Here is a 23,092-nt window from a genome sequence, read left to right on the forward strand (position 1 = left end):
CCTTGTGCAATATTTAACTCTCTTTTGTGATCTTCAGCTATATGTTTCATTAACGTACCCGTACCCTATTGCTTGTCTCTACTTCTATGCTTATATATTTGTTGACAAATATTACATTGCACCTCAATATCTGATATACGTTCACAAAATTTTCATGCAACACTAGTTCTCTTACGAGGTCTTGGGGCACTGGGAGGACGGGGAGGGAGATTAACAGATTCAGATCTAACGTTAGCATCTCCTACTGCGGGTGTCTCAGCAATATTTTCATTATCTTCGTCTAAATTAACCGCATCTACTTCATTTTCTTCTTCTATACCGTAATTTTCCCGAGCTTCTACATAATCCATATCGTGAGCACCTACACCTATTTCTTCCTCAAAAGGTGTACCAAGCGGTACCGGAGGCGAAGGCACACGAGTATATCTACTACTTGAACTACCTCTACCGCTAGTAATTCGCTTTTTACTACCACTACCGCTTCCGGGACAAAAAATTTTAACACCTTTAGTAGTGAGATTTCTTAATTTATCCATAATATAAATTAAATTAAACAAAAAATATTCAAAATACACAAATATAATAAAATTAAATATTAAACAATTAAAAAAATAAATAAAAATTAAATGTAAGAGATGGAACGACAATACCAAATTTTGAAAGTATCCGAAGGTTGAGACTTTAGAAACTTTCGCTCATACTTTGTAAATGAAAAATTAAAAAATTAAAGTGAACACTTTAAGAAATTAAATATATTGAATATTTGAGAATTGAGAATTGAGATTTGAGAGAGAATGAGATTTGAGAGAGTGAAAAATTGTGTGAAAAATAATTTGAAGTTGTAGGGTATTTATAGAATTTTTTTGGGATTAAAAAATATTTTTTAAAGTTTTTTTTTTTTTTTTTTTAAATGGGCCCAAACTAGCCGTTTGGACCCAAAAACGGCTATATAGCCGTTGGGCCAACGGCTAGTTTGGCCCAACATCTTTTTTTTTATTTTTTTATTTTTAAAATAAAGGTATCCGGGCCGGACCGGTTAACCGACGGGCCTAGACCGGGCTTGGTCCGGGCCGGATTAGCCGGGCCCATTTTAAAAAAATAACCAGTCCGGGACCCAGAACCCTAAAGCCCTAGGGCTTACCGGGTCGGGTTAGTTACAAGGGCCGGGTCCCGGCCCACTTGACACCCTTAGCTTAACCCTAATCGGCCCAAAAGAGTTTATCTTGATTCACAACAACTAGCTATCAACCTCGATAAATAATTAGGATAAATAATATAAATCCCAACAATTTGGAGCTCTTGTATAATTATTGAGAATCTCGATTTTGTATCTGTCGAGATACATAATTAGCTTCTGATACATCCAATGACTATACATTTTTTCTTAGTAAAGATACATAATTAGCTCCCAATATATTTTTTTCTTGATTTTGTGTTTTTTGAGATTCATAATACATCAAACGAAAATACATTTTTTTCTTTCTAAAAATACATAATTAGCTCTCGATGCATTTTTTTCAATTTTGGATCTGTTGAGATACATAATACACTCAACAAAGATGTATTTTTTTTCTTAGTAAAAATACATAATTAGCTCTCAATATATATTTTTTGATTTTGGATCTGTTGAGATATATAATTAGCTCCCAATACATTCAACAAAGATACATAATTAATTGAGATTTTTTTAAGTACTTTATAAATATTGAAATTTATGTAAATATGATAAATTAAGGTGCATGTTTATGTTATTTTTCAAATAAAATTATTTATACTAAAGGCCAAATATGTAATTTTCTCATTTAGAAATTGACATGAAAATTTTGGATGAAGTGTTACCATGATAGTAACACTGCAACCTCATCGCAGGCAATAACTTTTACTCCACTCCACCTCAGCTGGGGGCCTACACTTTATATATATAAACAACTTAGCTTTATCCATTTTCATTTGAGACGGAACTTCCAAAACTGAAAGAGATAAATGGCAGCTAACAAAGCTCTCAGTCTTCCGTTAATTCTAACGGCGTTAACTCTACACTTGACGATCATCGCCGGCGAGTATTTCACGCCGTTCAATGTCACTTACGATCACCGTGCACTTATCATCGGCGGTAAACGCCGTATTCTTATCTCCGCCGGAATTCACTATCCTCGCGCCACTCCTGAGGTTCGTTTAACTGCATGTTCTTTTTCGATCATATTAATATGAGAGTAATTGCAATTTGTTGTTTTTTTTTTGTAGAATTTTTGAATATTTAAATTTAGAATTTAAAATATTAAATTAATCTAATTTAATTGAGCTAAGCCTCAAAGATTGTCTCTGGTAAAGAAGTGAAATGTGACTAAGTAAAAGCGAATAGAGGTAGTATATAACTAGACGTATCAAAATTTTTCATAATATCTAGTTCCGTACTAGTCTGTCGTTGACTTTTAGTTGTCATGTTTTGCTTCTCGACAGTCAAACTGCACAGACTTTAACCAATATTTTAAGACGAATGAGAAGGATTTCCAACTTATAATGTTTTTTTTTTTTATAGTGTTTGAATATTTAAATTTGAATTATTCTAATTTGATTGAGCTGAGCCTCAGAGATTAGTTAAATGACTCTCATAAAGAAGTGAAATGTGACTAAAAGTAAAAGTGAACGGAGGTAGTATATAATTGGACGTAACAAAATTATTCATAATATCTTGTGGTCTTCAACATAATATCTAGTTCCATACTACTCTCTCATTCACTTTTAGTTGTATGTTTTGTGTCTCGGTAGTCAAACTGCAAAGACTTTGACCAATATTTTAAGACGTATGAGAAGGATTTTCAGCTTATAATGTTCTTTGTATAGTTTTCGAATATTTAAAGTTTTAAATTTTAAATATCGAATTAGTCTAATTCAATTCAGTTTTAAAAATTAGTTAAATTGATTTTCTTAACGGGAAATGTGACATCTAAAAGTGAACGGAGGGAGTATATATTAGATGTTTATTCATAATATTTTGGTAGTCTTCAACATAGTACCTAATTCACTACCTTCGCTCTTTTATTGAGGTTAACAATGGAGCTTTTAGTTGTGCTAATTGTAGTCCATGTGATCGTAAAAACATGTTTGTTTCATTGTTTAATGACTGAATTTTGTTAAGAGTATTTTTTTTTCCTGTTAGTTTACTGATGTTTGATCGTGCACAAATTTTAAGAAAAGACAGAATTTTGATGCATAAGTTCACTTTTATTAGTCACATTTCGCTCGAGAGTTAAACTGTATGAACTTTGATTAATATTTTATGATGTGTTTTTTCATCGTATTAATATGCGAAGGAAAAACTTTTGGAGGGAGTATATTGTATCAGAGTGACGAATTAGAATTCCATGGAATTGGGAAAAAGATCAAGTAAAGAGTAGCTGTTATGTGGATTGTTCTGTATTAATGGTGAATTAAGTAGGAAAAAGAAGATAAAGAACATATTTTTAATCACGATATTTTTCTGTGAAGCAGTTTCAAGGGAAACATTAATTTTTCAATGTCTTAATTCAGAAAATTGTTGCTATTCGATCAGTGAAATTGCGTCTGAATTTCAGGTCCTTAAATCATTTTAAAATCTCGATGAACATCAGATAATCAAATAAAAGTATGATCTTTTTATAGTTACTGCATTTGTTGGAGCAGTTCTTTCATGTAATTTATAGAACTTAACTCTCAGTTTGATGTTCCATAAACGCCTGAAATGAAAATATGAATGTCGATGTTATCTATGTTACTGGAACTTATTTATCTTGTTTTGCACATGTTCTATTGAAGAACATAGGTATTCATTGCCTGAGTTTATATAAGCCTTGTACATGTTACATGTTCCAGATGTGGCCTAAATTAATAGCTAGGAGCAAAGAAGGCGGTGCAGATGTCATTGAGACTTATACATTTTGGAATGGTCATGAGCCAACGAGAGGACAGGTATTCATTTCCTGAAACCTGCATTTTAGTGTTTGTTGCACTGTATGTAATGCGATCTATATTCTTGTAGAGTCTATAGTATTAAATGAGCGAGTCTTGTTCTTCAATCAACTCTTTTTATGTTACCTACTATTTAATATCCTTAAATCTTTATCTGTATAAGTTCTTGATATTTCTGAACTGCTTCTCTCTTTTGATGCTACTCGTTTCAGTATAACTTTGAAGGAAGATATGATATTGTCAAGTTCGCAAAGCTAGTTGGATCTCATGGATTGTATCTCTTTATTCGAATAGGCCCTTATGCTTGTGCAGAATGGAACTTCGGGTTATGTTCTGTTTCCAATATTTCTCTGCTCAATTTCGACTTTATCAATAGTGCATGTTAGATGTGTTGTCATGCTTCAAGATCTAGTCTATAATTTTCAATAAAGCAAAAGGTTAACTACTTTTGGTAAATGCATTACTTTCACTACACAAGTTGGTAAGCAACAGAAAAGGGTGCTATCTAGAAATGAGAATCTGTAGTAATTAAACAAGTTAGCTCTGAGAAATATTGAGATCCCTATCTTTTTTAAAATAAAGAAAAAAGAAAAAAAAATAGAGATGTCCACAACAGAATATAGCAGAAGGGAGTTAACACATTCGTGTCACCACTGAGAGCTTCTCTATTGATCTCACTAGGTGATTTACTGTCTGAATTGCAGGGGCTTCCCCGTATGGCTTCGTGATATACCTGGAATAGAATTTCGAACGGATAATGTTCCATTCAAGGTATTATAGTAGGGAACAAAAATCTTTCTGTAGAATTGTATGAGGCCTTTTTGAGGCGCCCTTGGAGTGTGGCATTTCTAAATTTTGTAAATAACTTGTTTGTATGGCCATGTCTGTGTTTTGTTGGACATGATTTGTGGCCTCCATGTCTGCTGCACATATTATAGGTTCCATATTGATTCAACGAGACTAAACCAATTACATGTCATTTTGTTAATTCTAAATACAGTTAACCTTATAGAGATATTAGATACATTGTTAGGCATAACACGCCTAGTGGTCAATGAAGTGGGAGGAGAACCGTCCAACAGCATGTTTCTATTAAGTGCTTTGTCAGCATCATGTTACCGTCCAACAATAAGCCTCACCTTTAGTTCATTGTGTTCTCACATGCATTTCACGCTTAGTCTGTTCCTCATCCCCGCAAGATTTTTCTTTCAGGAGAAAATAGCTAGGAAAATTTTGTCAACCTGGTTCTATATTGGGGAAAGTACATTCTTGTAGTTGTTCTTTGAATCTCGAAATAAAGCAATTACTCCATGCATTTTACTGCAGGCATTCCTTGTTTACAGTTAAATTTTTTCATTCCTTGTTTACAGTTATATTTTGTATCTGTTTATTAATATTCATTTGGAATTGTGGTATTGTTGGTTGACTGATTGAATCAGCAAAAAATAAGTTGGCTTTCCAACACTTTGTTGGTTAAATTGCAGTTGTGGTAGTTTAAGAGCATTATTTGGCTGCTGGAAGATTGCAATTTGACAAATTGAAACACTTTTCCCAGGAGGAGATGGAGCGCTATGTTAAAAAGATAGTTGATCTTATGATAGCTGAGTCACTCTTCTCGTGGCAAGGTGGTCCTATCATTTTGTTGCAGGTTATGAAGTTTCTTATCCTGAATCACTAATTAGAATATGAGTATCTGTAAGTCTGATAACTGCACTTTATTAGTTAGACAAATAGGAATTATTCTTCCAAGACTGCTTGAAATCATTGACATGAATAATGCACCTTACAACTGGGCCTGAGTAATTTCCTCTTGAAATAATCAATGGAAGTTCAGTTTTAAAGACATTTGCAGATACTGATAAACTTAGCACTTTCATCTATTTCCTTCCCCTTCCCTCTGCACATCCTTTCATGCTTCAGCATTTAGATTTAAACTAGAGTCGTGTCTTTGTCTGATGAATTAAACTTTTGTCAGATTGAAAATGAATATGGAAATATTGAAAGCTCATTTGGTCCCAAGGGGAAGATATATATGAAATGGGCTGCTGAAATGGCTGTAGGTCTTGGTGCTGGTGTTCCATGGGTCATGTGCAGGCAAACTGATGCTCCAGAATACATCGTAATGCACTTGATTCCCTGATCTTCTCTAATACATCTAATTGTAGCTAGTTGGTCTATTTAGTCTCTTATACATCATCAACAACAACAAACCTAGTATAATTCCACAGGTGTGGGGTCTGGTGTGGGGTCTAGGGAGGGTAGGATGTACACAAACCCTACCCCCTACCTTTGTGGGATAGAGATGTTGTTTCCGGTAGACCCTAGGTTATTTAGTCTCTAATAGTTTTGATCAAAAGGATTCATTAGACAATAACTTTATGCAATTTATTTCATTGAACGAGTTGCATAAAACTAGTGCTTAGAAGTTTTATGCAAATATGCAGACATATTTCTTGAATTTCTTTTGTAAAAGTTAAGCTGGTGTCGAAACTGATCAATTTGTATCTCACTTTAAAATTTTTAAAAAATCAACTCTTTATCATGTAGAACAAATACAGTCAATTGAATTTTCAAGTTAACCGAACATATGGTTTGTGGTAAACTGATTTGAGATGAACAAGCCCTGGTTTCTCAAACATTTTGGATAAAGTTTGTTAATTTGAAAGCAGCAGTGAGTTCTCCCTGATCTATTTACCTATCCTGTTATTATTAGTCCTCCTTTCTAGGGCCAGGTATTTTGCTTTTCTTTATCTTGTTATGTTAGAGATTTTTCTTTTTAACAGATAGATACTTGCAATGCATACTATTGTGATGCCTACACGCCAAATTCTGGGAAGAAACCAAAAATCTGGACCGAGAATTGGGATGGATGGTATGCTAATTGCTTCTTGTTTGTTAGATCATTCCTTGTCATTCTAATGTATTCTGAACAAATATGTGCATGGTTCCAGGAAACCTTAGGTTCTTGTTAGTTTTATGAGTATACGATCTCTAATGTGTGAGTTAACTTCTCTTTAACTCATGAACGAAAAAGCAACATTTCTTTGGTTGCATCAGCATCTATTTTGAAAAAGTTTTTCTCGGCAGATTCTAACCTTTGTACTTGACTTTCTATTCTTCCGCATATCCTTTGTTACGAAAGCTTAGAATAATGTCAATCTACATGAGAGGCAATTTTGTTCCTACAAGTGTTCCTTCTCACATGTAAGGGCTTCATTTTATCTCTCACATATATAATATTTATATTTAAGTCCTAAACTAGCGTAGATATACGAACATCACTTCTTAACCAAGGAGAATCTTATCAAGAAAAAAATGTTAGGAAAGCTAGAACGGGATTTTAGAAATTCATACGAAATGAAAACGTTGAGAACAATAAATTCAGTAATTATGAAGTATCAGCAGTCGATTTGTTAAGTTTCTAGCTATGTGTGGAAATCCATTCCTCACTTCTCCCCTTCAGTAATTGTGCCTTCACATATGAGGTCCATTATAATTTCGGAAGGGCAATGGTGGACGTCTTGAGATCAGAAGAACTCTATCTAGTTTGACTGTTTGAGTGTGTCAAATGGTCCAGAAAAGATAAGTTTCCTGTGGTCAGCTGCTCCTCAATCTGTTACTCTCATGAAAAATGACAATCATATGAGGTGGAGGATTAGTGAGGTTATGTATTAGATTAGGCTAAAGTATGGAAATGGAGTTCTTTGCTTGCTTAGAATGTGCACGTTAGATCTTGGGAAGTCTTCTTCTCAGGTTTAGGTTAGTTGATTATTTATTTAAGTTAGTATTATTTGTTCTTCAGTGAATGAATAACGATAGATGGACATTGCATACTGAAACCTAACTCAAGAACTATGATCCAGGAAAACATGGTATACTTGAGCTCATATCCCTTCATTATGCTCTTTTTTATTTTATGCTTCCCTCTGACGTATACCACTTAAAAAGGAAGGCAGGAACTCGTAGCTACATTTTGGATCACGTTGAGTCAATAACATATGGAAAAAGGAAAGAAAAAACAGTCTTATTTCTTTCCTTTGCCGCAGGTATGCGGATTGGGGTGAAAGACTCCCACATAGACCTTCTGAAGATATTGCATTTGCAATTGCTCGTTTCTTTCAGCGTGGAGGCAGCTTACAGAACTATTATATGGTATTTAGATGCATCTGATGTTCTTTAAAGTTTATTTTGCAGTCTGGTACAGATAGCACATGTCCCTTAATATATTTAACTGTCTCCTATTCCAGCTGACCTTATTTGTAATTCTTTTAGAAGTTTTCCTGGAGACTGATAGTCAGATTACCCAGTTCCATCTGATCATCTCTTTTTTTAATTAATAGGACTTGTTCTATATCCAGTATTTGTTTGTTGAAGAGTTTAAACAGACATTTTATGTGTGTTTAAATGTTGATTAGCAGTTTATGCGAACCAGAGAGGCTTGAAGTTACTCATTACTACTGGGTAAAAGCTCTTATTAGGTTTGGTTAGATGTCAAAAAGACACTAGAAAATGTACTTCTAGAGAAAATTTCTAGAAACAAAGGAGAGAAGATTATTTTTCTTCCACACGTTTGTTGACGGGAAAAATTATAGTTTAAATAAGAAGAACCAACCTTTCAAGTCTAATGATAGTTCAAATAAGAAGAAACCGTTTTCTTTCAAATTCTCCACACTTTTGCTAGACTCATCGTTTCTTGCTGGAAACTGTTTTACCACTACCAGAGTAATTCAACACAAAAAAGGGGCTGGAAACTTGGATTCTAGTACTTTTCGTTTCCTGGCAGAAAAACAATTTCCTTGATGACCGGTTGATTCATCTTGTAATACCAGTATTTTGGTGGGACAAATTTTGGCCGGACTGCTGGAGGCCCAGCTCAAATCACTAGCTATGATTATGATGCTCCGCTTGATGAATATGGTAATTTTTCAGTTTTATTTACTTTTCTTTAAGAAAATCACTGCCAAGATAAAATTTGATAGCCAGGTTTACATTGATATAGCCTCTTTTTTTCATAAGTACTCATTAAATGGACTGCAATAACTACTTTGATAATTATCTTACCTTATGAAAAAGGTCTATGTTAAGCTGTGTCACTGATAGAATGTTAAAAGTGTTAGTGTTAGGATCATCCATATGGTTAAAACGTTAGCAGTACCAAGTACTTGGTGGAATTTTAACTCGTGGAGGAAATTTTTTAAAATTCTCAAATACATCACTTTTGTTTTTCATTAAGTAAACATATGTAAACTTAGATATTTTATCACTTTCATTGATAATTTTTCTAAGTTTACGTATGTTTACTTAAAAAGTGATGTATTTGAGAATTTTAAAAAATAATTGTTGGTGATAATTACAATAAATTGCAATAAATATTACAATAGATTACAACTGAAAAATTACAAAATGAATAAAGAAAAATATATTTCTTCTTCTATGGCTGAGGATCATCCATACGGTTAAAATGTTAGCAGTACCAAGTCCTTTAATAAGCTTTTGTCCCACTTATTTCTATACATAAGTGTCTTATCATCCAACAATCAATATTTTCTCTCTTTTTCTCACGGTTACTATTTTGTATAGGACTACTACGTCAACCTAAATGGGGCCATTTGAAGGATCTGCATGCTGCTATAAAGCTTTGTGAACCTGCTCTGGTTGCTGCTGATTCACCTCAGTATATTAAACTGGGACCAAAACAAGAGGTCAGTTATAGGCTTGAGTAATCCCTGGTATTGCTGTAAGTCCACATGTTATTGAATGCAGAATAAAAGGTTAGTTGTCGAATTTTTATTGTGATGGATGCGTTTTAGCCTGACTACCTTTGCAGAGGTACTTATTACTTTTTCTTAATTATTGAAGGCGCATCATGTTTTTACTTTGTTCATTGACAGCAACAAAATGCCTTGAGAATATCTCATAATTCCGAAATTCCATCAGTTACTATTATGATGCTTCGCTTAATAATGTCTTTGATAGAGCATAGTTAATGTTATTTTTGCTTTTTGGGAAGGTTGCAGGCATCTGTTGCTAATAGGACAAACAATATATCACATTCGTTTACAAATTTTTTAAAGAAAGGGTAGCCCGGTGCACTAAAGCTACCGCTATATGCGGTGTCTAGGGAAAGGCCCCACCACAAGGGTGTATCGTACGCATCCTTATCTTGCATTTCTGCTAGAGGCTGTTTACACGTTTACAAATTACTTTATCCATAAAAAGATTGGCTCCTGCATTTTATTGTCCTTCTGAAGGAAAGCAGATAAGAATATCACGAGCTATTTACACCACCATATATAACTGGAAAATGGGAGGATTATCTCTCATTCAAATCAAGGAAATTTATCTAGTCAATGGATCAATCTAGTTGATTTAATTTCTTAGTTGTGGAAAAAAGTCTCTTAGAGAAGTCTCAAGAAAAAGTCTGTCTTGCTCATCAGGAAATTAATTACCACTGACTAATTGCCTACCAAAATCTAATCAATCTAATTTACAGAGATATTCTCTTTTTCTTCTTCCAAATGACTACTCTTTCCGCTAGGGAAAGTTTGTGAATTACGAATCAGACTTTGTATCTTTTGCTACTTGTGATGTTTTTAGAGTGGACAGTTGGCAATACTTGGCAATCCTACTCGGTACTTAACATGGATGTGAAAGTTAAGAAAGGCACAAAAGACTTTATCTGAAAAATAAAGGAAAGGCAGAAAGGAATAAAGGACGGACCGCTTTATTTTATGCAAGCATGAATCTCTGTGCTTTTAGTATAACATTACTCTCTTCTTCTTACCTTAAAATTGTTATTATGAATCACCATATTTGTGATCCCTTCTCTACTTTACCATTTCATCCCTTGGTATTTGATGCTTGTCATGTTATTTCAGGCACATGTCTATCGTGGAGCATCCAGCAACAATGGCCAAGATATGTCCTTGAATGAAGGCATATGCGCAGCATTTATTGCAAACATTGATGAACATGAATCAGCAACAGTGAAATTTTACGGTCAAGAGTATACTCTACCTCCATGGTCTGTGAGTATTCTGCCAGATTGCAGAAACACCGCTTTCAACACAGCTAAGGTTTGTTGATGTTCCCACAGTTGAAAGAGTATAAGTTTGAAGTTCAAAAAATGACCGTCAATGCTTGCATGTTTACTTGTTTCATTAGTTTCTTTTATTCCAAGCTTGTTTTGTTGTATTGATAATGCTTTTATATGTGTGGCTTCCACAAACTGAGGCTGCAGTCATTACCAACTTCTGTGTGGATGATGGTAGTCGGTAGATTACAAAGATAGTTGATTTTCCATTGCTGCTCAAGATGTCTCATATAGCTTCTGCAAAAATGGCTGAATCAGTTGTTTATGACCCTTTTGGCTAATAGTTCATCGGAAATTATGATTCATCACCATAAGGCCTGGCGAGCATTGAGAATTTAGCTACAGTTTAGGTGTTCACTTACATGCTCATGTTGATTGAAAGAGAAACATATCCTGATTACTAAAGCTTAACTTTAGTTTTAGTAACCTCATCATCGTATGGTTACAAGGACCCACTCGCTTTCAAGCATATAACCTAGTGACTTCATCACCAGAATGCTTCTACAACTAAGTAGTACTTTGTGATTAATTTTAATAATATGTTAAATTTCTTTTCTCTTCCATTCCTTAAACAGGTGGCCACACAAACTTCAATCAAAACAGTGGGCTCTGATTCTGTTTCAGTTGGGAATAATTCTTTGATTCCACAATTAATCATTAAAAGCAAGCTCGAAAGTATTTCACAATCTTGGATGAGATTGAAGGAGCCACTTGGTGTGTGGGGTGACAATAATTTCACTTCTAAAGGGATACTGGAGCATCTGAATGTGACAAAAGACCAGTCTGATTACCTGTGGTATCTGACCAGGTATTTCAAACTTATAACTGAGGTTTGGATCAGACTAAACAGAGATTACTACCTTTATTTGGAGCCACTTGATAATGGGATTGTCCAATTCCATATAAAGCTTTAAAACCTCACCATTTATACCACATTCTCAGATAACATCTGTACTGGAATTGAAGCGACTTGAAACACGTGAAGATAATCTTTCGACATAAGATGGCTAGTAGGTCGCCCTCTTCATAAATTAATGAGTTTGATGTTTATATACTACAGAGTGTTGTACGCGACAACATTTATGATGAAAATGGAAACACTTTACATGGCCACTTGATCTGCTGGTTGCTAATACACTTTACATGGCCACTCTATCTGCTGGCTGCTAACTTTACATTAGATGTAAAACTAAAAAACCTACAGGCGGGACAATTCTGGTTTAACCAAACTGTTCTCTTTCCCTGTATTGCAACTGTTTGTGCTTGTTTTTGTGTGTTTGTGTGTGTTCTTTTCCATTTAATACCTGTACTATGTACTTTGGCTTCTGAATAACTGGAGAAATGTGATACTTAATTGTGGTCTGAAGATTTCAAATTTGTAGAGCTAAAAGAAATATTAGAGTTTCAACTAAGACAATATGAACTTCTTTGAGGTTTTAGGATAGATGAAGCATAATATTTTTTAATGCCCAAGTTTTGTTATCCTTGCATTTGGTTGAGTGTGTTTGTGAGTAGTTAGGCTTTAACAATGTCAAGCCTCTTTGGATGAGATCTGCATACCTTTTGGTACTTTTGGCTTTTGAGATTAATTGTTTGGTGAGTGACAATATTAATGATTGTCCACACAATAACGTGATTCTCTCAATGTTCTGTTGTCTCCCGATTATCTTTGACTCATGTTTTCTTTTCCTTTAACAAGTGAATAGCCACACAATACATATACCAAAAACACTGGAAGATTTGGTTGCAAATAGATTCATAACATTTATCATTGGGTGCAAACTGAAACAGTGATGAGTTACACTGTTATCTCTGGTGAATGCAGGATATATATATCTGATGATGACATCTCATTTTGGAAGGAAAATGATGTTAGTCCAACGATTGATATTGATAGCATGCGTGATTTTGTTCGCATTTTTGTTAATGGGCAGCTTGCAGGTATTTGGTTAGGTTGCTTTTGTGCTGTATTATTATGCATCTCTTTTCTCTGTGTTATAGCGCTACCCAATTCTCCTGGCATTGTCAAAGTGTACTTAAGACATTGAACTTTTCTTGTTCTGCATGAACATGTTTTTCAAATTTATGTTAATTTCATCTGTGAGCATAGGGAGCATAGGGACGGCCTGACGGATTGTCGTAGAAATATCTTTTTCAAATTTATGTTACTTGTTAGTTTCCATCTCTTAGCATAATGTTCTGATGGATTGTCGTAGAGTGTCTGTCAAGTATTCATATAAAATATCACTATTTTTCCTGTGCTTGTAGTGCATGGGGCTGAAACATTAGTCAAGGTAGCTTTGAGGGGGTCTGTCCCAACGTCTGTCCATGCTAATGTAGTCTTTTATTTCCCATTTTCTCTTATGTCTTTGATTCGTCGCCCTTTTACCCTATGATGTGTCTGTTGCAAGTGAAGGTAGTGTGAAAGGCAAATGGATCAAGGTGGTTCAACCTGTTAAGCTGGTTCAGGGATACAACGACATACTTCTGTTATCTGAGACGGTGGGATTGCAGGTAAAGCTGGTTTAGAAGTTGAATTACCCTAAAGACAGATTTGAATCATATTATATCTGAAGTATTATCTTAAAACTTGAGAGCAGTTATATTAACTTTTTGGTGAAACCTGAAGTTCTATCATTTCACACACTCATCAGAACTGGGAAAAGACGAAATAATTCCCATTGTCCAAATTCCATATTTTGAATCCCTAATCTCAGTTTCTCTTTCTTATTTATTTCCTTACTTGAGTCAATGGTAATGATGGATGTTACAGGATAATTTCAATTTCACTTTATGGTTTATCAAATGTCCAATATGACTCATCAAAGGCTTTCAAACTTCAGTCCTTACTGTCTTCAAGAGCTGAAAAAGACTTTTGCCACATTTTCAGAATTATGGAGCCTTCTTAGAGAAGGATGGGGCAGGCTTTAAAGGTCAGATGAAGCTTACAGGATGCAAAAATGGGGATATTAATCTCACAACTTCCTTATGGACCTACCAGGTACCTCATTTTCTTCGTTTAAATGAATCTTGATAGTCACCTGTGACAAAAAGATTAAACTTCTCATTTGCTTTGGTATTGATAGTTACTCAGGTAACTTGCAGTTTGTAATGAGTCCAAAGGTAGATACTTCCCTTCACATCTCGTGAGTGTTAAAACAATTAAAAGAACCAAAATCTGAGAAACTACTCTAGACAGACTAGACTGAAAGGACAAGTGGGTTTACTTTTCACTCCTTAGTGATATTTGAACAGTGTTAATGGTGCTGAGCAAATTGATGATAGAATTGTGAATAAGATGTGGAAGAAGTCCCAATTTGATTCTGTCCAAAAGCTTTTAGACGCGCATCTTTTCTCAGTGAATATCAGGTTTCTTTCATGTCCAAGTAGATTGCTAGTCTGCAATTTCCTCTCATTTGTAGACCCATAGTGTGTTCCTTCGGTTAAGCTAAAAAAGACTTCCTATATCTACAGAAAATATAACCTGAAAAAAGCAAGGCTTCTATATCCATCTGTCCTCTGCTTGTGAATTTACAAAATTTGATATAATCCAGGCTTATGCGCACAGAATCAACTTGCAAAAAAAAAAAAAGTACCATTTCTTCCACGTGTGAATAAACAAAATTGATCTTAATGCGAATTTGAAGATGATTAAACTTGCTTAATGCTTTTTCAATATACAACTGTGAATAGGAAGCCTGAATTTTAGTTATATATTCAACAGGTGGGGCTTAAAGGCGAATTCCTGAAAGTATACGATGTCAATAGTACTGAAAGTGCAGGATGGACTGAGTTGTCCAATGATGCAATTCCGACAGTCTTTTCGTGGTACAAGGTAAGTCAACAACGATCAAATACCAGATTCCGCTGTCAGTGGGGAGAACTTGCTAATTATTGGCAATATCGTTTCCTAAAACTAGTGTTACTATGCTACATATCTATGACATTGATACCTTAATATGTGCTTGTGTCCTTTATTTCCTTGAGCTATAATTATTTGTGGGTGAACCAAGCCACCACATTCGATACTACTAGAAAGACTTGTCCTAGAAGAGATGTTCGGTATTGTTTGGTCAATTTATGTGATCATATTTCAAGTTTTCCATTACATTCTATATTAAGAATTTATTCTCTAAGACCTCCCTCAATTTTCATATTCCCTGTACTATGTAAGAGTGGTGATAACTTTTTGACCTTTCTCTTTTACTGCTATGGTAAACTGAGAGTGCAAAATGGAAAATTTTCAATCGGTACAGAACTTTCCATTCTCACTGTAATCAATCAATCGACTATGTCTCAATTTCAAATTAATTGGAGTCAACTATATGAATTTCTTTGGATCCATTATGTTCCACTCAGGACCATTTCATTGCAATACATGATAATTTGTTTTGTAAAGAAAATTAGGAGTTCCCTCAAGATTTCAAAAGCTCTTATATCATTACATGAATCCTAATCTGTCACCAGTATAAAAGGACTTTCAATAAACATTGGTGAAATTTAAGTATAACATCTAACAGTATGCATTTTATGGGATGAGTCAAGATGTATTTAATAACTACTAAGCTTTAACCCAAGCAACTTGCTATCGCATATATGGATCCTTTACTTCCTCTTAGATGGAGGTGAAATCATTGATTGAAGAGGAGGGCAAGCATTATTTGCTTTTGACTTCTTCTCTGCCTGTTGATTGTTATATAGCTAGATGCTCCTATTTCTTATTCGTAGATTGTAGACTAAAATGTTATTAGGTAAAAGGAAAATCATCCCTGTCATTCCTTCTCGAGAAAAGGTTCCTGATAGCTCGTAGATAAGGGATTCTCTACAGCCCTTTCATTTATTTTTTCTCATACTCGTGCGAAATTTCTTGAGACAGGTGCTTCTCTATGTTTACTTTAATTTTTGGTTGTGTTCGCTGGTCTAAGAGTGATGTTAAGTGGATTGTCTTGTTGGTTGAGCAGACAACATTTGATGCCCCAGGCGGGACAGATCCCGTTGCCCTGGATTTTAGTAGCATGGGAAAAGGTCAGGCATGGGTTAATGGTCACCATATAGGAAGATATTGGACTTTGGTTGCTCCAGATAATGGATGTGGAAGAACTTGTGATTATCGTGGTACTTACAACTCTGATAAATGTAGGACAAATTGTGGAGAGATTACTCAGGCGTGGTATGCACCTCTTTTACTTGCTGAAATTCTAGTTTACGTTGTAGGAATTTGTCTCTTATGATTGTATGAGGCCACACCTGGCACCACGTCATGTGTAGGCGCTGTGAAATGGATCTGAGTTGGCACATTCTATTGCTTATGAAGTTTTTTTTTATCCCGAAACAGGTACCACATACCTAGATCATGGCTAAATACATCTAATAATGTACTAGTGATCTTTGAAGAAACAGATAGGACTCCATTTGAGATTTCCATTTCTACACGTTCTACTGAAACCATATGTGCCCAAGTATCGGAAAAGCACTATCCGCCTCTACATACGTGGTCTCACTCAGAGTTCGACGGGAAAATTTCTCTGACGGATAAAACGCCAGAAATGCACTTGCAATGTGACAAAGGGCATACAATCTCATCTATCGAATTTGCAAGCTATGGAACTCCAAATGGCAGCTGTCGAACATTTTCTCAAGGCAAATGTCATGCTGCAAATTCCTTGTCTGTTGTGTCTCAGGTATGTCCATTTGTTTCTATTTTTTATCTTTTATGATTCTGAGTTTCATGGTAACCTATCTTCGTTAGAATATGATTGCTATAAGTAGATAGCAATGTTAGTGTCCAACTACTCCAAGGTCATGATCTGACATGAAAAAATTAGCTAAAACATTGGGAATTGTATGTCATGCTAGTGTTAGTGTGCAATGCTAGTACGGATATATGTACATGCTGCTGTAGGTTCTCGTGTCTGCACCTTGTAAATTGTAACATGGTTATGTACTTACTCTCAGCGTATTTGCTACTTATGTATGTAGCCTAGGGTCTTTCGGAAACAACCTCTCTACCTCCACGAGGTGGTGGTAAGGTCTGTGTACACTCTCCTCCCCAGACCCCACTTGTGGAATTTCACAGGGTACATTGTTCGGTGGTTGTTGGTGTATGTACTTATACAGATGGTTGCCTTGCCTATAAATTTGCAAGATCTTGTATCTACTGGTATTTTTTAAATACAAAGGTGTCAGGTTACCGACCAGATAACATCAAATGGGATGGGCCGCATAGGAGGGGTCAGTATTTCAACCTTATGGTTCTGGATTTAGAACGACGATTTCAAGTACTAATAATTAGGTCCTTTAATACGTCAACATATTTAATGAACTTTTTAACGCAACTATACTGTTTGAGCAAAAGTTGCTGGGTTCGGCTGAGGGATGGGGTCTGATTTCAGTTTGGTGCAGAAGGTGATCGTGTTTGTCTCTCAAATACCATGAGTCTTAATCAAACTTCCATTTTATTACAGGCTTGTGAGGGAAGAAACAGTTGCAGCATTGGCATTTCCAATGCCGTATTTGGAGATCCATGTCGACACATTGTGAAGAGTTTGGCTGTTCAGGCAAAATGCTTGCCACCACCGGATGTCAGCACTTTAGCTTCCTCATGACAACGATCTGGTAAAGCTTTAAACGCTTAACTCCTACTTGTTTCCCTACCCGAGCCCCTACATCGTTACAATCACTTGGAGAAAACATACATGGACGATTATACCTGTAAATGTTCGGTTACTGTATATAATATGAAATGAATAAATGTCTCAATATCTATTGCTGATAAATATGAACTACAAGTTATATTGACTAAAGTAACAATGCTATTGGCTTTAATGTCTCCTTCAGAGAGGTCATTCAGTTTTCAATTAAATTTAGAATGTACTCCCTTTTTCTCTCCCAAGAGAGTGGCCTCGCGGTCAATGAAATATAATCATTGTTCTGTCTGAGGTAAAATCATTAGTTGATAATATGATTTCCTTTCATTTGTTTAAGTCTTGGTGGACAGTTTTTTTGTTATTCCCCTCGTTACAATTTACGTCACACTAAAAAGTAACACCGCTATTGTACCATGATTTTTTTTTTTTTGAAGAATTATTATTATTAATATGTTTTTCTAATAGTAACTCCACCAGCTTGTCTGCTTGACTACTTTATGAAACGTGCAATATTTCTTAATTTTGTATATCAATCAACACCAAAGACATAGAAAGGTCAAAACAGTCATAAATTGGACAAAACATATTCTATTTCTATCGAGTATTAACCATCACGTCAACACTTTATAAACAACTGTCCACAAACATTGGTCCATCAATTTTTTGAAATAAAAAGAAACCTCACAATTTTCTCTAATATTCTCTAATAATAGCATAGATAGGTTGAATGATCGATAAGACCCCCACCTTTTTATTGAGTTGTCTGATTATTAGGTGTCACAAATCTTTGCTTCCTCCTGCGCCTGACTCTGGATGTCGAAAAATATAAGCTATCAAAACATATTGAAGCTATGGGAGGAGTCGGAGACTCGTGCTCGCGAACACCTACGGTAACAAATTGTTGTCGTTTAGGATTATAGATGAAAAGTTGATGACATGACACTCCTTGAAAGACAACTTCACCATCTTTGGTGCAACATAAAAGCTTCATGTCTTGTACTCCTTGACAAATAGTAGGTAAGTTGCATACGTTCATTAACCATTTCCAGTTTCCATCTTGTTCCATGATCCATATGTTCGATTCTTTATCAGTCTTTTTGCCACCATATAAACAAAGGCAGCTTCTCAAAGTAAATAACTGAAAGATCTCGTCCTCACCTACGAAACCAATTGGAAGCTCTTTCACTTCAACTGATTTAATGTCGAAATATATGATTGTAGATGTTCGATCTACATATGGATATGCACGATGATGCATAAACCAAAATACGCGACCTTCGATGCTAACTAACGGAGAACAAGTAGCATATGATTTTGCTGGATAGGGGAACACTTTTTTCTCTGTCCAAGAATTGTTATTCAAAGAGTAGACACCATAAAATGAGTAACTCATCATTATTATAACCTTGTAGTCATCGACTCCAGAATCATAACACAATCCACAAGCAAGTGGAACTACCGGGTGGTTTGTCGCGCTTTCCCTGTAAGGACATCGAAGAGTTCGATATTCCCTGGTAGATGGATTCCACAAAAAGAAATATAAATAGGCGTGAGGGTTCATTAAAAGTCACAAGCCCTCACACGAGCACAATACTTGAGCACGATGGAATTTCTTTCGAGGAATCCATTGCTTTTCCATAATAACTAATTCCGAGTTTTCCAACTCTCCAAACTCGAATTCACCGGTCTTTCTTCCTAGCAAAATCTTTTCGCGTTCCAACGCTTTGGAGTGATCGCGGTGGGATTTCTTGAATTCACTGTCGGATATCATCGCTCTCCACGGCTTAGAAACGGACTGAAAACGTAACAAAGATTTAACAGGAAGTCGAATAATGTTGGAATAAAGGATATCACACGAAAAAATAGACATATCATCTTCAAAGTCAGGCTGCCTCTTTACTAATCTCTTCTTCGACATTGTGTCTCATATAATTAGGTTCATAAAAAGGGTGTTATTAATTTTTTTTTTTTTCATATATATATAGGAGCAGAAAAATAGAATCTAATTTTAATTAAGGAGTTGTTTTTGTACTAGGAGTAGAGAAACCAAAAACGATACCAAATTACAAAATTAACCAAAATTACCAAATCAAAAAAGGGTTGATTACTCAAAATGTACCCTTTTTAGGTTATTATTAAGATTTGTCTCTATTTTAAAAAGGAAATAGTCACTCGCCTTAATTAAAAAATACGATAATAATTTTTCTTATTTACGAAACGTAACCCTAATCATTTGTGATTTTGGCTCAAAATCAGTATGAAATTCGTTTCGAGTAGGTGATATCTCAAAAGAATTGAAACTTCGAGGGGTTAGAATCTTAAATTTGGGGTTGTTAGCTAAGATTTGAGATAGTTTTGGACTGAATATCCGTCTTAGTTGAAGTTCGAAGTTACAGTCGAATTGTATCAAATATGTATTGTATGTGTACTGTAGTGTAGTTGTATTAAATTTGTATTGAAAGTTGTATACAATGTTGTTATAGTTTTGCTAAATTTTCAAATTCTAATAACATGAACTTTATAATTACACATATTGTTTATTCATATATCGCTCAATCTTAGATACAAACTATTAAACTAATTATATGTCGAATTTCCTTAGTGAAAATTCAGTCTCCCCAACATGCATAAGAGTTTAACTATGGAGTTTGCTACATATAATTCTCTTCCGTGTGATATACTATTTTCCGTCTTTATTAAGATCCCAGTAAAGTCATTGTTACATTTTAAATCCGTCTCTACACAATGGAAAGATATAATCTCTGGAGACTTATTCGTTAAAACTCACCGTGATCATGTTTTTGGAATCGAGGTTTTAGTCAGGGTACTAGCATTGAAGGTTGTGTATATTGGTCTCTACCATGGAAACTTGAGGAGAATGGTGGTAAAACTAGTACAATCATATGCCTTGATGTGAAGTCAGACGAGTTGAAGGAGCTTCCATCACCGGATTTGTATAATGATCCGATCGATGGATCCTTCAATATCGACTTTGAAAGGTTGTCTTGGTTTATAAAACGTTAAATATTCTACTACGAAATTGAACATTTGGATCATGGAACAAGATGGTTGAACATTGTTATCATTGGAAGAGCATTTTATTGTATTGGAAGCAACTTTATGTTTAATGGAGAACTTATGTTTTATAGATCAACGTATGGAACTCATCATGATCTGTCAATTTATAATATTGAACAACAAAGATTTGTTATGACAAATTATATGTGGAATCATCATGAGTTTTTTTTTTCCTCAAGATGTTACATTTTTGGAGAGCTTATGTTTCCTAGAGTCCTAGACTATCTTAATGTCATGCATAAGATGAAAGATTTATTTTGTGATGTTCTTATTATTTCTCTTTTCATTCACACGCTTATTTTGTTTCAATTTGTTTATGTTTCAATGGTTTTGGTATGACAGGTGTAAACATTGCAAATCCACCGATATGAGTTCTGTTGCAATGGTGAGACTGCTCCACCCTTAACTAGAAGTCTCGGAATCGAGCCGTGGGTATGGAGAAAAACGTCACCTCTAAAATGGGGTCTACAATGTGGGATCCGAATTAGTCGGAGCTCCAATACGGATACCGAACACCGGATGCGAAACCCAAAAGAAACATGGCAATCCAATAAACTTTGTTATTTAGATTTTGCTTCTACATTCTCTAATTTTCTCTTTTTCATGGTCCTCCTATTTGGATGTGGAATCACGATTTCCACTTTATAGGATCTGAATTTTAGAACAACTCCTCTGAATGGTAATAACCGGGTCTTAGATTTGATATTTTTACATATCTAATGAATTTCTACACAAAACTATATTGTTTTAGCAAAAACTATTGAATTCTGCCGAACATGTATTAGGCTTCTAGCTTTGTCTCTGCCCCTGCCCCCTAGTGTTGCTCTGCTTCAGCTGCAGGCGGATTCATGATTTGAAGTTTATGAATTTCTATAAGAGTCTCAAGTTAATATACAATACTAACTTAGTTCACATTCAAATGTTTATAGATATTTCATAAATGTTTTAATATGATTTGAGCAAAAGCTAGCTATTAGATTAAGGTATTTAAGGAATTTTTTTAAATATGATTAATTCGAACAAAAGCTACTAGATTTCTGTGAACCTGCACGTAGCACTCCAGAGCCATCACTATTGGCAACAAATTCGTTACAATACATTATATCCAAAAATGCCAATAGATTATATCGTCCCATGGCTTCGATATGTCTGGATAGTTTATATTTTTGAAACTCCGTGTCGAGAAGGAAGGTCAAGATTCTTCAATCGAGAAGATGCTGGTAGTAGCAAAAGTCATGAAGCTACAATAACATACGCCTCAATTTCAAGCTAGTTTAGGTGATAACTTTTAAGTTTACCAAGTCACTCAAAAAAATATCGATCGATAAGTTTTCTCTTTAACTATAAATATATAATCTTAAAAATAAAACAAATCATCTATTATATCAGGTAAATATAACATAGTATATATTTATATTTCACGAATTACAATATTATATATCAAATGTATTTCACATCTAAATTTATCCAAGTTTTTTTGAGTTTCATATTTCAACTGTTGGAGTATGCTTTCCTACCTGCACAAATTACCTAATGATAAGCGAATATATGAAGGTGTGTATTACCCTCTCTCTTTTATATAAAAATTATATCACGTAGAATAACAATTCCACCGTGGCAAAGTTAAATACACTAATATTAGGTTAAAAGTTAAGGTTAAAGTTAAAATTTACAATAGTATAAATTAATTTATTCTCCGTGGCGATATCCCGACATCTTTTTCCATACCTTAGCCATGGTCTCGTCTCAGATAATGTGGCGTCGATATCTTTGACTTGAAAAGGGAGAGTTTAGAATTTTAAAGAAGTCAATTGAAAAATATCAAAACATTTAAAATGCATACTATACACCATAATCAAATATGATGATACCAAAACTATGGTATCAAGTATTACAAATATTTTAATACCAAAACTATGGTATAAAATATTTCAATTTAGTATGATAATTTGGTATATATCATATCATGCCTACCTCTACTTGTTAGTTTGTGATGGAAGAAGTAAGTGAATCCTAAAAGTGCACCATCATTATATACTTAAGGACTATAAATGCTAATGGTCAAACTTGAGGGACTATTTTGGTCCTTTTCTTAGAAATTCCCTTATCAGTTAATTTATAAGGTAAAACGCGTTGATATGGAGCCCGTTTTACTTATATTTTGTTATTTTCCAAAAAACCACACGTGCTAATCACGTGCTACCTTAAATGCTGGTCCAAATGAGCCAAATTACTTTTACTTTATTTTATTTGACTCTCGTTTTTACCTTTAATCGGTTAATGGTCTTTGTATTCTCTCTACAAAAATATATTAAATTGTACCTCA

General features: G+C 34.7%; 2 protein-coding genes across 5 annotated transcripts; one reads left to right on the top strand and one right to left on the bottom strand.

The window, feature by feature from the left end:
• The first annotated feature begins 1,950 nt into the window (after positions 1–1,950).
• Positions 1,951–21,558, top strand: LOC107864491 (beta-galactosidase 9). 4 transcript variants are annotated; one of them, XR_001672652.2, is made up of 21 exons: positions 1,951–2,169; positions 3,853–3,948; positions 4,161–4,273; positions 4,653–4,719; positions 5,504–5,596; positions 5,924–6,067; positions 6,732–6,820; positions 7,995–8,100; positions 8,778–8,865; positions 9,529–9,650; positions 10,827–11,024; positions 11,617–11,849; positions 12,867–12,982; positions 13,458–13,555; positions 13,932–14,042; positions 14,766–14,876; positions 16,003–16,211; positions 16,377–16,722; positions 17,506–17,656; positions 18,463–18,705; positions 21,109–21,558. XR_001672652.2 is itself a non-coding variant. In XM_016710869.2 (20 exons), the coding sequence occupies exons 1-19, from the start codon at positions 1,984–1,986 to the stop codon at positions 17,644–17,646; spliced, it is 2,667 nt and encodes an 888-aa protein (XP_016566355.2). In that variant the 5' UTR covers positions 1,951–1,983; the 3' UTR covers positions 17,647–17,656; positions 21,109–21,558. The 4 variants fall into 4 exon arrangements, 3 of the variants coding, with proteins under 3 accessions (XP_016566355.2, XP_016566354.2, XP_016566356.2); XM_016710869.2 differs by lacking the exon at positions 18,463–18,705; XM_016710868.2 differs by lacking the exons at positions 18,463–18,705; positions 21,109–21,558 and having other exon boundaries at positions 17,506–17,886.
• LOC107865694 (putative F-box protein At5g50220) lies at positions 18,440–19,606 on the bottom strand. Its single transcript, XM_047410293.1, has 2 exons — positions 19,260–19,606; positions 18,440–19,169 (listed from the first exon to the last, which is right to left on the bottom strand). The coding sequence occupies exons 1-2, from the start codon at positions 19,604–19,606 to the stop codon at positions 18,440–18,442; spliced, it is 1,077 nt and encodes a 358-aa protein (XP_047266249.1).
• Positions 21,559–23,092: the final 1,534 nt, after the last annotated feature.

The sequence above is a fragment of the Capsicum annuum genome, chromosome 3 (genome assembly GCF_002878395.1).
Source record: "Capsicum annuum cultivar UCD-10X-F1 chromosome 3, UCD10Xv1.1, whole genome shotgun sequence".
Taxonomy (NCBI): Eukaryota; Viridiplantae; Streptophyta; class Magnoliopsida; order Solanales; family Solanaceae; genus Capsicum; species Capsicum annuum.

Excerpts from the sequence above, each read along its gene's own strand:
- LOC107864491 (XM_016710869.2), top strand. The coding sequence starts at position 1,984 with ATGGCAGCTAACAAAGCTCTCAGTCTTCCGTTAATTCTAACGGCGTTA. Across the intron at positions 8,101-8,777 it reads GCTTACAGAACTATTATATG|TATTTTGGTGGGACAAATTT; the intron begins GTATTTAGATGC and ends TTGTAATACCAG. Across the intron at positions 16,723-17,505 it reads CCTTGTCTGTTGTGTCTCAG|GCTTGTGAGGGAAGAAACAG; the intron begins GTATGTCCATTT and ends ATTTTATTACAG.
- LOC107865694 (XM_047410293.1), bottom strand. The coding sequence starts at position 19,606 with ATGTCGAAGAAGAGATTAGTAAAGAGGCAGCCTGACTTTGAAGATGAT. Across the intron at positions 19,170-19,259 it reads TTGTGCTCGTGTGAGGGCTT|GGAAAGCGCGACAAACCACC; the intron begins GTGACTTTTAAT and ends ATGTCCTTACAG.